The sequence below is a fragment of the Nomascus leucogenys genome, chromosome 4 (genome assembly GCF_006542625.1).
Source record: "Nomascus leucogenys isolate Asia chromosome 4, Asia_NLE_v1, whole genome shotgun sequence".
Lineage (NCBI taxonomy): Eukaryota > Metazoa > Chordata > Mammalia > Primates > Hylobatidae > Nomascus > Nomascus leucogenys.
The window spans coordinates 82,339,452-82,350,834 of NC_044384.1; the positions used below are offsets into that span (position 1 = coordinate 82,339,452).

Genomic DNA, 11,383 nt, shown 5'->3' on the forward strand with positions numbered 1-11,383 from the left:
TGAGACTCCAGCTTGCTTTGCCGCCAGTCTGGAGTGTAGTGGCGCGATCTCCGCTCACTGCAACCTCCGCCTCCCAGGTTCAAGCGATTCTCCTGCCTCAGCCTCCTGAGTAGCTGGGACTACAGGCACGTGCCACCACGCCTGGCTAATTTTTTGTATTTTTAGTAGAGACGGGGTTTCGCCGTGTTAGCCAGGATGGTCTCAATCTCCTGACCTCATGATCCGCCCTCCTCGGCCTCTCAAAGTGCTGGTATTACAGGCGTAAATCACCAGGCCCGGCCTAACTTTCATTATTTTCTGTAGCTTCTTGGCCTTTTGGCTAAGGCTCGTGTACATTTTTTTTTTTTTTTTTTTTTTTTTTGAGACGGAGTCTCGCTGTGTCCCCCAGGTTGGAGTGCAGTGGCGCCATCTCAGCTCACTGCAAGCTCCGCCTCCTGGGTTCATGCCATTCTCCTGCCTCAGCCTCCGGAGTAGCTGGGACCACAGGCGCCCGCCAACACGCCCGGCTAATTTTTTGTATTTTTAGTAGAAACGGGGTTTCACCGTGTTAGCCAAGATGGTCTCGATCTCCTGACCTCGTGATCCGCCCGTCTCGGCCTCCCAAAGTGCTGGGATTACAGGCTGGAACCACCGCGCCCGGCAGTACATTTTTTTTTTTATTTCTACACCAATTTCTGTAGATTACTATGAGAATTAAGGGAGAGAATTATATAAAGTGCTTAACACAGTGTCTGGCATCTAGGAAGAAGTAGTAAGTGGTAGCATTTATTTATTTATTTATTTATTTAATTTATTTATTGAGATGGAGTTTCACTCTTGTTGCCCAGGCATCTAGGAAGAAAGCAGTAAGGGGTAGCATCTATCTATCTTTATCTATCTATCTATCTATCTATCTATCTATCTATCTATCTACCTATCTAATCTATTGAGACGGAGTTTTGCTCTTATTGCCCAGGCTGGAGTTCAGTGGCAAGATCTCGGGCCGCCTCCCAGGTTCAAGCAATTCAGACAGTTGCCGGCCGGGAGCGGTGGCTCACGCCTGTAATCACAACACTTTGGGAGGCCGAAGTGGGTGGATCACCTGAGGTTGGGAGTTTGAGACCAGCCTGACCAACATGGAGAAACCCCATCTCTACTAAAAATACAAAATTAGTCAGGTGTGGTGGCACATGCCTTTAATCCCAGCTACTCGGGAGGCTGAGGCAGGAGAATCGCTTGAACCCGGGAGGCGGAGGTTGTGGTGAGCCGAGATCGCACCACTGCACTCCAGCCTGGGCAACAGAGCGAGACTCCGCCTCAAAAAAAAAAAAAAAAAAAACAAGGCCGGGCGCGGTGGCTCACGCTTGTAATCCCAGCACTTTGGGAGGCCGAGGCGGGCGGATCACGAGGTCAGGAGATCGAGACCATCCTGGCTAAGACGGTGAAACCCCGTCTCTACTAAAAATTCAAAAAATTAGCCGGGCGTGGTGGCGGGCGCCTGTAGTCCCAGCTACTCGGAGAGGTTGAGGCAGGAGAATTGGCATGAACCCGGGAGGCGGAGCTTGCAGTGAGCTGAGATCGCGCCACTGCACTCCAGCCTGGGTGACAGAGCAAGACTGTCTCAAAAAAAAAAAAAAAAAACCAGTAGCTGTTTGATGGCCGGGGGGCGGGGATGAGGGGCGGGGATTAGTGGCTCTCGCCCACGACGGCGAGGCCCAATCAGACCCGCGGAGCAGGTGGAGTTCCGCCCTCGCGGAGGAGGTGGAGTTCCGCCCTCGCGGAGCAGGTGGAGTTCCGCCCTCGCGAAGGAGGTGGAGTTCCGCCCTCTTCGTCGCAGCAAGCGCGGAACTGGGGTTGTAGCGACTAAGTGTGTTTCCGGTGGATTCCCAGGGGCTGTCGGAGGTGTGGACTCTGCCTGCCTACCTGCTCTGGGAAGATGTTCTACCATGTGAGCAGGGCTCAGGGTGGCGGCAAGGGCTGGGTGGAAAGGAAGAGCAAGGCCAGGCGCCGGCACGAGACTCCCCTTGTCGTCCGATAACCTCCCAACGCCTGGCCTGGTCGCCACCCCACTTTTCTCCGCAGATCTCCCTAGAGCACGAAATCCTGCTGCATCCGCGCTACTTCGGCCCCAACTTGCTCAACACGGTGAAGCAGAAGCTCTTCACCGAGGTGGAGGGGACCTGCACAGGGAAGTGAGTGCTGAGCTCACCGCGCCTCCAGATCATTCGATGCGCACACGGGGCGCTATACCTACAACCCCTCCCCAATTCCTACTCGTCCTGCCACCCACTCTGGGGACCCCTCTCCCCTCTCAGGCAGCCAGTTGCTTCCTGCTTTGGGTTCCCAGGGCGCCCTCTGCAATGCTGGACAATAAGACTTCCTTCTCTCAGCTGAGATTGCTCATTCATTTACTCTTCAAACATTTTAAAAACCCTCGGTGTGTGCCAGGACCCGTGTTGGGCTCAGAACAAGGTAGAATGGGAACAAGATAGAATGAGGCCAGCCCTTGTGGAGCTCACAGTGTAATCATTGTTCCTGTCTCTGCTCTCCCTCTGTCATTTTCTGGTTTTCTCTTATCCCTTGTGCCCAGGGACCACACACCGTGGGCCTCTATATATCTTCTAAATGAATGACCAGAAAAAGCAGATCGAGAGTTTGGGGGAGGAAGGAAGTAGACTGGGACTTGACCATCTCTGGGCTTTGCACAGAGGGGCCTCTCTGATTAATGAGCTGGGACCTGGCTCAGGGCAGTGCAGTACTTGGGCCTCCAGCATCAGAAAAACCTGCAGGAACATGCAGATTCCTGAGTCTCCTTATTCCCTCCAGAATCAAGACTCTCTGGGGCAGACCTGAGAATCTGCATTTTAAGAAGATTGAGATCTGTTGCCTCAAGGACTCCAGTCTTCTTGGACATTTATTGTGAAATTACCAGAACAGCATTTGGTCTTATACATACTGATCTCTGTTCTGTCTTCTTTTGGTCATTAAGCTGTCTGGGAGTAGAGGTGCTATCTGCTTGTCCTTTTGCTCTCCCCGACCCTACTCCCAAGAGCTCAGTGACTTTTATTGCAGATGTCTTTAGAGGCTCTTGGACACACAATGTCTTCCTGTTTCTCATCCTCCTTGCAGGTATGGCTTTGTAATTGCTGTCACCACCATTGACAATATTGGTGCTGGTGTGATCCAGCCAGGCCGAGGCTTTGTCCTTTATCCAGTTAAGTACAAGGCCATTGTTTTCCGGCCCTTTAAAGGGGAGGTTGTGGATGCTGTTGTCACTCAGGTCAACAAGGTGAGACTATACATAGGGGAGGCAGTGGGGTAGTTTTTCGGAAGATCTGGGTTGGGTTCTGGCTCCACTTCATAACTCTGTGCCTTTGACTAAGTCACGTCACTTCTTTTTTTTTTTTTTTTTTGAGACAGAGTTTTGCTCTGTTGCCCAGGCCGGAGTGCAGTGGTGCGATCTTGGCTCACTGCAACCTCTGCCTCCTAGGTTCAAGTGATTCTCCTGCCTCGGCCTCTCAAGTAGTTGGGAGTAAAGGCATGTGCCACCATGGCTGGCTAATTTTTTTTTTTTTTGAGACGGAGTCTCGCTCTGTCGCCCAGGCTGGAGTGCAGTGGCGAGATCTCCACTTACTGCAAGCTCCACCTCCCGTGTTCACACCATTCTCCTGCCTCAGCCTCCCCAGTAGCTGGGACTACAGGTGCCCACCACCATGCCCGGCTAATTTTTTGTATTTTTAGTAGAGATGGTGTTTCACTGTGTTAGCCGGGATGGTCTTGATTTCCTGACCTCGTGATCCACCCGCCTTGGCCTCCCAAAGTGCTGGGATTTCAGGCGTGAGCCATCGCGCCTGGCCATATTTTTTTAGTAGAGATGGGGTTTTGCCATGTTTCCCAGGCTGGTCTCAAACTCCTGAGCTCAGTCTCCCCACCTCGGCCTCCCAAAGCCCTAGGATTACAGGTGAGCCACCACGCCTGGCCATCACTTTACTTCTTGTATTGCACTTTTTTTTTTTTTTCAGGTGGAGTCACGCTCTATCGCCTAGGTTGGAGTGCAGTGGCGCGATCTCGGCTCACTGCATGCTTTGCCTCCCGGGTTCATGCCATTCTCCTGCCTCAGCCTCCCGAGTAGCTGGGACTACAGGTGCCCACCACCACGCCTGGCTAATTTTTTTTTGTATTTTTAGTAGAGACGGGGTTTCACCATGTTAGCCAGGATGGTCTCGATCTCCTGACCTCGTGATCCACCCGCCTCGGCCTCCCAAAGTGCTGGGATTACAGGCTTGAGCCACTGCTCCCCGCCTGCACTTTCAAATTGTATGGTAATCTTGCCCTGCCTAACTCAGAGGGCAAGGGAAGTCAGTATTAATAGTCATAACAGTAAAAGCCTGTGTTGATTGAGTAGTTACTGTGGGCCAGGTGATGTGCAGAGACTCACAATGACTCTAAAAGGTGGTTTTTTTTTTTTTTTTTTTTTTTTTAAGATGGTGTCTAGCTCTGTTGCCAGGCTGGAGTGCAGTGGCACAATCTCGGCTCACTGCAACCTCCGCCTCTGGGTTCAGGTGATTCTCCTGCCTCAGCCTCCCAACTAGCTGGGACTATAGGCATGCGCCACCATGCCCAGCTAAATTTTGTATTTTTAGTAGAGATGCGGTTTCTCCATGTTGATCAGGTTGGTCTCGAACTCCTGACCTCATGTGATCCGCCTGCCTCAGCCACCCAAAGTGCTGGGATTATAGGCGTGAGCCACCGTGCCCGGCCAGTGGGTGCTTTTTACAGAAGCTGAAGCTTAGAAGAAGTTAAGTGTACTGGCCAAGATCATGTGGCCAACAGGTGTTCAAATCTTGGACTAACACGTCCCAGGCCTAAGCGCTTTAATACTTTAAAATGAAAGCTTAGGTTGGGCACAGTGGCTCACATCTGTAATCCCAGCACTTTGGGAGGCTGAGGTGGGCAGATCACCTGAGGTTGGGAGTTCAAGACCAGCCTGGCCAATATGGTGAAACCCCATCTATACTGAAAATACAAAAATTAGCCAGGCATTGTGGCATGTGTGTGTAGTCCCAGCTACTTGGGAGGCTGAGGTATGAGAATCACTTGAACCTGGGAGGTGGAGGTTGCAGTGAGCTGAGATTGCATCACTGCACTCCAGAGTGGACAACAGAGCGAGATTCTGTCTCAAAGTACATACATAAATAAATACAAATGAAAGCTTAAAAAAAAAAGAGAAAAGGGCTGGGTGGGCTGGCTCACACCTATAATCCCAGTGCTTTGGGAGGCAGAAGTGGGAAGATTGCTTGAGCCTAGGAGTTTGAGACAGCCTGGGCAACATAGCAAGACTCTGTCTCTACAAAAGTTTTTAAAAATTAGCCTAGCATGGTGGTGGGCACCTGTGGTCTCAGCAACTTGGGAGGCTGAGGTGGGAGGATTGCTTGAGCCCAGAAGTTCAAAGTTACAGTGAGCTGTGATCGCACCACTGCTTTCCAACCTGGGCAACAGAGTGAGACCCTGTCTCAAAATTTAAAAAGCAAAAAACAAAAACACAACACTTGAGGGGACAAAGAAAAAGCAAGATAATTTTTTTTTTTTTTTTTTTTTTTTGAGACAGAGTCTTGCTCTGTTGCCTGGGCTGGAGTGCAGTGGTGCGATCTCAGCTCACTGCAACCTCCGCCTCCCGGGTTCAAACGATTCTCCTGCCTCAGTCTCCTGAGTAGCTGGGATTACAGGCGCACACCACCATGCCCGGCTAATTTTTGTATTTTTAGTAGAGAAGGGGTTTCACCATGTTGGTCAGGCTGGTCTCGAACTCCTGACCTCGTGATCCACTTGCCTTGGCCTCCCAAAATGCTGGGATTACAGGTGTAAGCCACTGCGAATGGCCGTAAGATCACTCATTTTTTTCTAGGTTGGACTCTTCACAGAAATTGGGCCCATGTCTTGCTTCATCTCTCGACATGTAAGTCTGGGCACACTGGGTGGGGCTGAGGAAGAGAGATACCCATTCATTACCATCTATTGAAGCATCCATTTAAAGTGCTAACCTAATCTCACTTTCCTTTCAGTCCATCCCTTCAGAGATGGAGTTTGATCCTAACTCCAACCCACCATGTTACAAGACAATGGATGAGGTGAGTGGACAGAAAGAAGTCAGGGAGAGGAGGAGAGAATCAGTCATCCTGAGGGAGAATATTGGCCTGGGGATGGCTGAGTACAGATGGTCCCTGAATTACCATGGCTTGATTCATGATTTTATGACTTTACGATGGTGCGAAAGTGATGTGCATTCAATATGCCCCCAGGCTTACAGTGAAGTGGTTGTGATGTAACCTCTCATAAACTGAGGAGCATCTGTACACTGTTCCCTCCTCTCCTCAGGATATTGTGATTCAGCAGGATGATGAGATCCGCTTAAAGATTGTGGGGACCCGTGTGGACAAGAATGACATTGTGAGTCTTTTCCCCGCCTCTCTACCTATACCAGGTTGAGCTGAGAGCTGTTGATTTCTTACCACCCATAGTTTCATGGGGTTCTATGCTCTTCTGCCAGGAAGAAGGGATGGATGGGCAGAAGGCCTGGGGCTGCAGGGTAGAGGTTGGTTCTGTGCTCATCTTGGCTTCACTTTCTTTTCACCATCTATCCTGCAGTTTGCTATTGGCTCCCTGATGGACGATTACTTGGGTGAGTGCCTGATCATACGTGCTGGGGTTACTGCCTGGAGAAGGGGTGTGTAGGGGTGGGGAGTAATATAGGATTTAATGCCCACATCAGAGAGACAGAAGAAACTTTCATGCTGTCTGCTTGAAAGATCCAGGACATGTGCCTTGGGATGAGAAGTACATGGTTGTGGCTACCCCCACTTCCAGGTCTGATGTGCTTTTTCTGGTTTCACAGGGCTTGTAAGCTGAGCCTGGTGGCCTCCTACCCTTGGTTCTACTCTAGGAAGTGTGATTGTCACACTTATCATGTTGTCCAGAGGTCCAGTCTGGCTGCTGTTGTGGAGGCAAGGAAGGCAACTCATCCCAGAAGGCATCTGGTGCTTCTCTTAGCTTAGCTACTGCCTCCTGATTTTTCAGTATGTGTTCTAAGTATAAAAAGTCCTTGGTTCTCATGGAAGTGTTATCTTCTTCTTTTTTTTTTTAGCAGGAACAATAACTCTTTAAAGAGGCTCCAGAGTTGGCTGCTTACTAGCCCCTCTTTTTCTTAGACTGATGCCTCTACTAGCCTCAGCCACCGAGGGGAGCTGACTAACCCATTTGTCCAGGTTTAAGGGTGACCTTACTGAAGTCAAGGCTCTGATGTTGGGTCTTTGGCTTCCAGCAAATGATACCATCATTAGCGGCATTCTGAGTCCTGATCTAGTTCCAGAGTGTTTGCTCTTCTGCTGCCCTTAAAAGTAACCAAGAGCATAGCTGGGAAAGAAGGGAGACAGCAGACAGGGAGAGATGAACAAGGGGCTAGTAATGACACAGACTGTAGGATCTCAACACAGCCCTTCCTAAGTTGGGTATATAAACAACAGTATATCACTATACTAAACTGAACTAAAGATGTAAAAGGGCTCAGAATCTAGTTAGGGTAACATAAAAATGTATGAAATGCCTACAGGATTAAACAAACATGCCAATTTTCCTTGACACTATACCTCTGCAATACTATTTGTCTACCTTGGAATGCCCTTTCCCAGCTTGTCCATTTCCTATCTACTAACCTATGAAATCTCATTTCAATTATTATTATTTTTTTTTCTTTAACTTTCTTTGACTTCCCTGGGAAACAGAGCTCTGTAGCAGAAAACAAGAAAGCATGGTATTTGGATTGATACAGAGCTGGTTTAAGTCTTAGCTGGACTCGAGAGGATAAGGGATGAGGCAGGTGAATTGCTTGAACCCGGGAGCGGGAGGTTGCAGTGAGCTGAGATCCCTCCACTGCACTCCAGCCTGGGCGATAGAGCAAGACTCCATCTCAAAAAGAAAAAAGAGTCTTAGAGTCTTAGCTGGATGACCTTCTGTTTCCTCATTATAAAATGGGCAGAAAACCCTCTTTGGAGGCTGCTGTATCAGACATCATATGTTCAAGTGGCTGGCATAGAGCCTGGTCCATGATAGGCACTCAACTTTTAATTATCATAATTATTATATAATGCATCCCAAAGCCAGTGCAGTGATGTGTGTCTGTAGTCTCAGGTACTTAGGTGGCTGAGGTGGGAGGATTACTGGAGTCCTGGAGTTCTCCCCAAGTTCTCAAATAGGGGAATAACACCAAGCCTGAAAGGAAGAAACTGATGGACAGAAGCAGCTCGTGGATCCTGAGCATGTGGGTGCTGGTGAGGATGTAGGGTGTGGCATCGAAAAGGCTGGCACTAATTAAAAAAACAAAGAAAAAAAAAAAAGCCTGGCACTCTAATGGGGAAGGGAACAAGTGGGGATGCCCTGGAGATGGTTTCCAGAACTCTTCTGAGCCTTTTTTTTTTTTTTTTTTTTTTTTTTTTTTGAGACAGAGTCTCACTCTGTTGCCTAGGCTGGAGTGCAATGGTATGATCTTGGCCCACCGAAACCTCCGCCTCCTGGGTTCAAGGGATTCTCCTGCCTCAGCCTCCCAAGTAGCTGGGATTACAGGCATGTGCCACCACGCCCAACTAATTTTGTATTTTTAGTAGAGACGGGGTTTCACCATGTTGATCAGGCTGGTCTCGAACTCCCAACCTCAGGTGATCTGCCCGCCTCGGCCTCCCAAAGTGCTGGGATTACAGGTGTGAGCCACCGCGCCCCACCTCTTCTGAGCTTTTAAGGTTGGTACTAAAGGATTCTGAAAGTTACAGCCTCCTAAAGAGGTCACAGGCTAATAGTGTACCATGTGCTTGGCAACATGCTAAATCCTTTACACACATTTCTGAATCTTCACAACAGTTCCATGGAGTAGATTTCGTTATTCCGCTTTATAGTTGATGAGACAGGTCAGACAGGTGAACTAATATGCCTAAGGTCACACAGCTAGTGAGCTGTGATTTTTTAAGAACAGTCTGGGCCTGTTGTGGTGGCTCATGCCTGTAATCCCAGCACTTTGGGAAGCTGAGGTGGGCAGATCACAAGGTCAGGAGTTCAAGACCAGCCTGGCCAACATGGCAAAATGCCATCTCTACTAAAAATACAAAACTTACAGCACTTAGCCAGGCATGGTGTCGGACACCTGTAATCCAGCTACTCCGGAGGCTGAGGCAGGAGAATCACTTGAAACTGGGAGGGCAGATGTTGCAGTGAGCTGAGATCACGCCACTGCACTCCAACCTGGGCGACAGAGCGAGACTCAGTTTCAAAAAATAAATAAAAATAAAAATAAATGAATAAAAACAGTCTGACTCTGGCCAGGCACAGTGGCTCATGCCTGTAATCCCAACACTTTGGGAGGCAGAGGCGGGCGGATCACAAGGTCAGGAGTTGGAGACCAGCTTGGCCAACATGGTGAAACCCCCGTCTCTACTAAAAATACAAAAATTAGCTGGCTGTGGTGGCGAGTGCCTGTAATCCCAGCTACTCGGGAGGCTGAGGCAGGAGAATCATTTTAACCTGGGAGGTGGAGGTTGTAGTGAGCCAAGATTGTGCCACTGCACTCCAGCCTGGGCGACAGGGTGCTACTCCGTCTCAAAAAAAGGAAAAAAGAAAAAAAGTCTGACACCAAAGCCATCATAGTTCTTGCCAGGCACTGGGTGTGTGGAGCGAGCCACCTTTCTCCCATCTGTGGCCATTGAGGTCTCACTACTGCCTTCCCTGATCCCTGCCTCCAGTCAGATTGGGAGCAAATGAGCTCCAGACAGGGTGGATACAGGTTCACTACATCTAGTAGGTCCCTAGCAGTCCCGGTCTCCCCCCCATCTTCTAGTGTCTCCAAGGTTGCTGATGGCTGTCCAGAACAGTAAACCTAAGCAAGGAGGTCCGCCAGCTGTCCAGGTCTGGCTAAGTTGACTTCAGGCTCAGTCAGACCTTAGAGGAGAGCGCCCTCTCTCTTTCCCTTAACGCACAGGTGGGCAGACACTTGAAACCACTTCTAATATGGTTCTGAATATGAGTGGAAGAGACTCAGCAGGGTCACATTCTCCTTAAGTGGGGTTGCCATGGCAACCACAGTCGCATCCATCTGGCTTTGCCAGCTCGGGTCCCAGGGGATTTTCTTTTCCAGCGGCAGCAGTATCTAATCCTGAGGGGGGGAAGAGAGAAAATGTGTACATTCATGCTCCCTTGTAGAATGCTCCCGTAGTTCACTCAGTGCGAACTACCCTATTTTGGGTGAACCTAAAAGAATTCACTGTATGCCTTGTGACATATGAAGGAAAGAAAGTTTCTCTTTTTCTTTTTTTTTTTTTGAGATGGAGATTCACTCTTGTTGCCCAGGCTGGAGTGCAGTGGCGCGATCTCGGCTCACCACAACCTCCGCCTCCCGGGTTCAAGCGATTCTCCTGCCTCAGCCACCCGAGTAGCTGGGATTACAGGCATGTGCCACCACACCCGGCTAATTTTGTATTTTTAGTTGAGATTGATTTTCTCCATGTTGATCAGGCTGGTCTCGAACTCCCGACCTCGGGTGATCCCCCGCCTCGGCCTCTCAAAGTGTTGGGATTACAGGCGTGAGCCTCCGCGCCCGGCCGGGAAAGAAAGTTTAACCTCCAACTATTCCAGGGACTCTCACAGACATTAATCTACAACAACCCTGTGAAGTGCGCATTATTACCCCATATTAGGTAATTTGCCCAAAGGCAGTGTCAGAATTTTAACCCAGCTCGGTCTGATTCCAAATACCATCTTTTACTCACTAAGCCCACTGCTTATCAATTAAGAACTGCCCAAGCTGCTATCGCAGTGGGAGTTGCAGAAAGAGAGCTGTCAGTGTGCGTGTCCAACGGTCATGCAAGGCGAGGTAGGCCAGGGCTTGTATTTGGTTCACAGGCGTGGGGAGAATGCGAAGTAGGTGCAGAAAGAGCAGAACCCTGGAGTCCGGAGCTTGCACGGGATGTTCGGCCCGGTCAGAAGTCCCTTCTGCCTGCCGAGAACACCTACTGAGAGCCCCATCTATCCCTTCAGGGAGGGGAAGTGGCGTGTGATGCTGGGGAGGTAGGCCAGGCAGGAAAACTAAGCCAGACACCAAAATCTAAAGCTTTGCTGCAGCCGCGAAAATACGGGTGCTCAGAAACTCGCGAGCAAACAAGACAAATAAAATCAAGACACTGTCTTTGAGACTGTTTATTTCCTCGTTACTATTGTGTTGGTAAAAAAAAAAAAAATGCTTATTAAACGTGTGTTAAAACATAACACACACCTACTCGCAAACGTAGCAAGAGAGGTTGCTTTAAGAAGCGGGAATCTTCTTCAGCGTCACGTGACCACCGGTCGCTACAGTCTGTTCACACTGGCC

General features: G+C 49.5%; 1 protein-coding gene across 2 annotated transcripts; it reads left to right on the top strand.

Moving 5' to 3' along the window:
• The first annotated feature begins 1,758 nt into the window (after positions 1 to 1,758).
• POLR2G (RNA polymerase II subunit G) lies at positions 1,759 to 7,093 on the top strand. Of its 2 annotated transcripts, none has more exons than XM_030810992.1 (8): positions 1,759 to 1,927; positions 2,062 to 2,171; positions 3,109 to 3,268; positions 5,885 to 5,935; positions 6,042 to 6,107; positions 6,355 to 6,426; positions 6,625 to 6,658; positions 6,872 to 7,093. In XM_030810992.1, exons 1-8 carry the CDS (start codon positions 1,916 to 1,918, stop codon positions 6,883 to 6,885), a joined length of 519 nt encoding a protein of 172 aa, XP_030666852.1. In that variant the 5' UTR covers positions 1,759 to 1,915; the 3' UTR covers positions 6,886 to 7,093. The 2 variants fall into 2 exon arrangements, with proteins under 2 accessions (XP_030666852.1, XP_030666853.1); XM_030810993.1 differs by having other exon boundaries at positions 1,787 to 1,927; positions 3,109 to 3,193.
• The last annotated feature ends 4,290 nt before the right edge of the window (positions 7,094 to 11,383 follow it).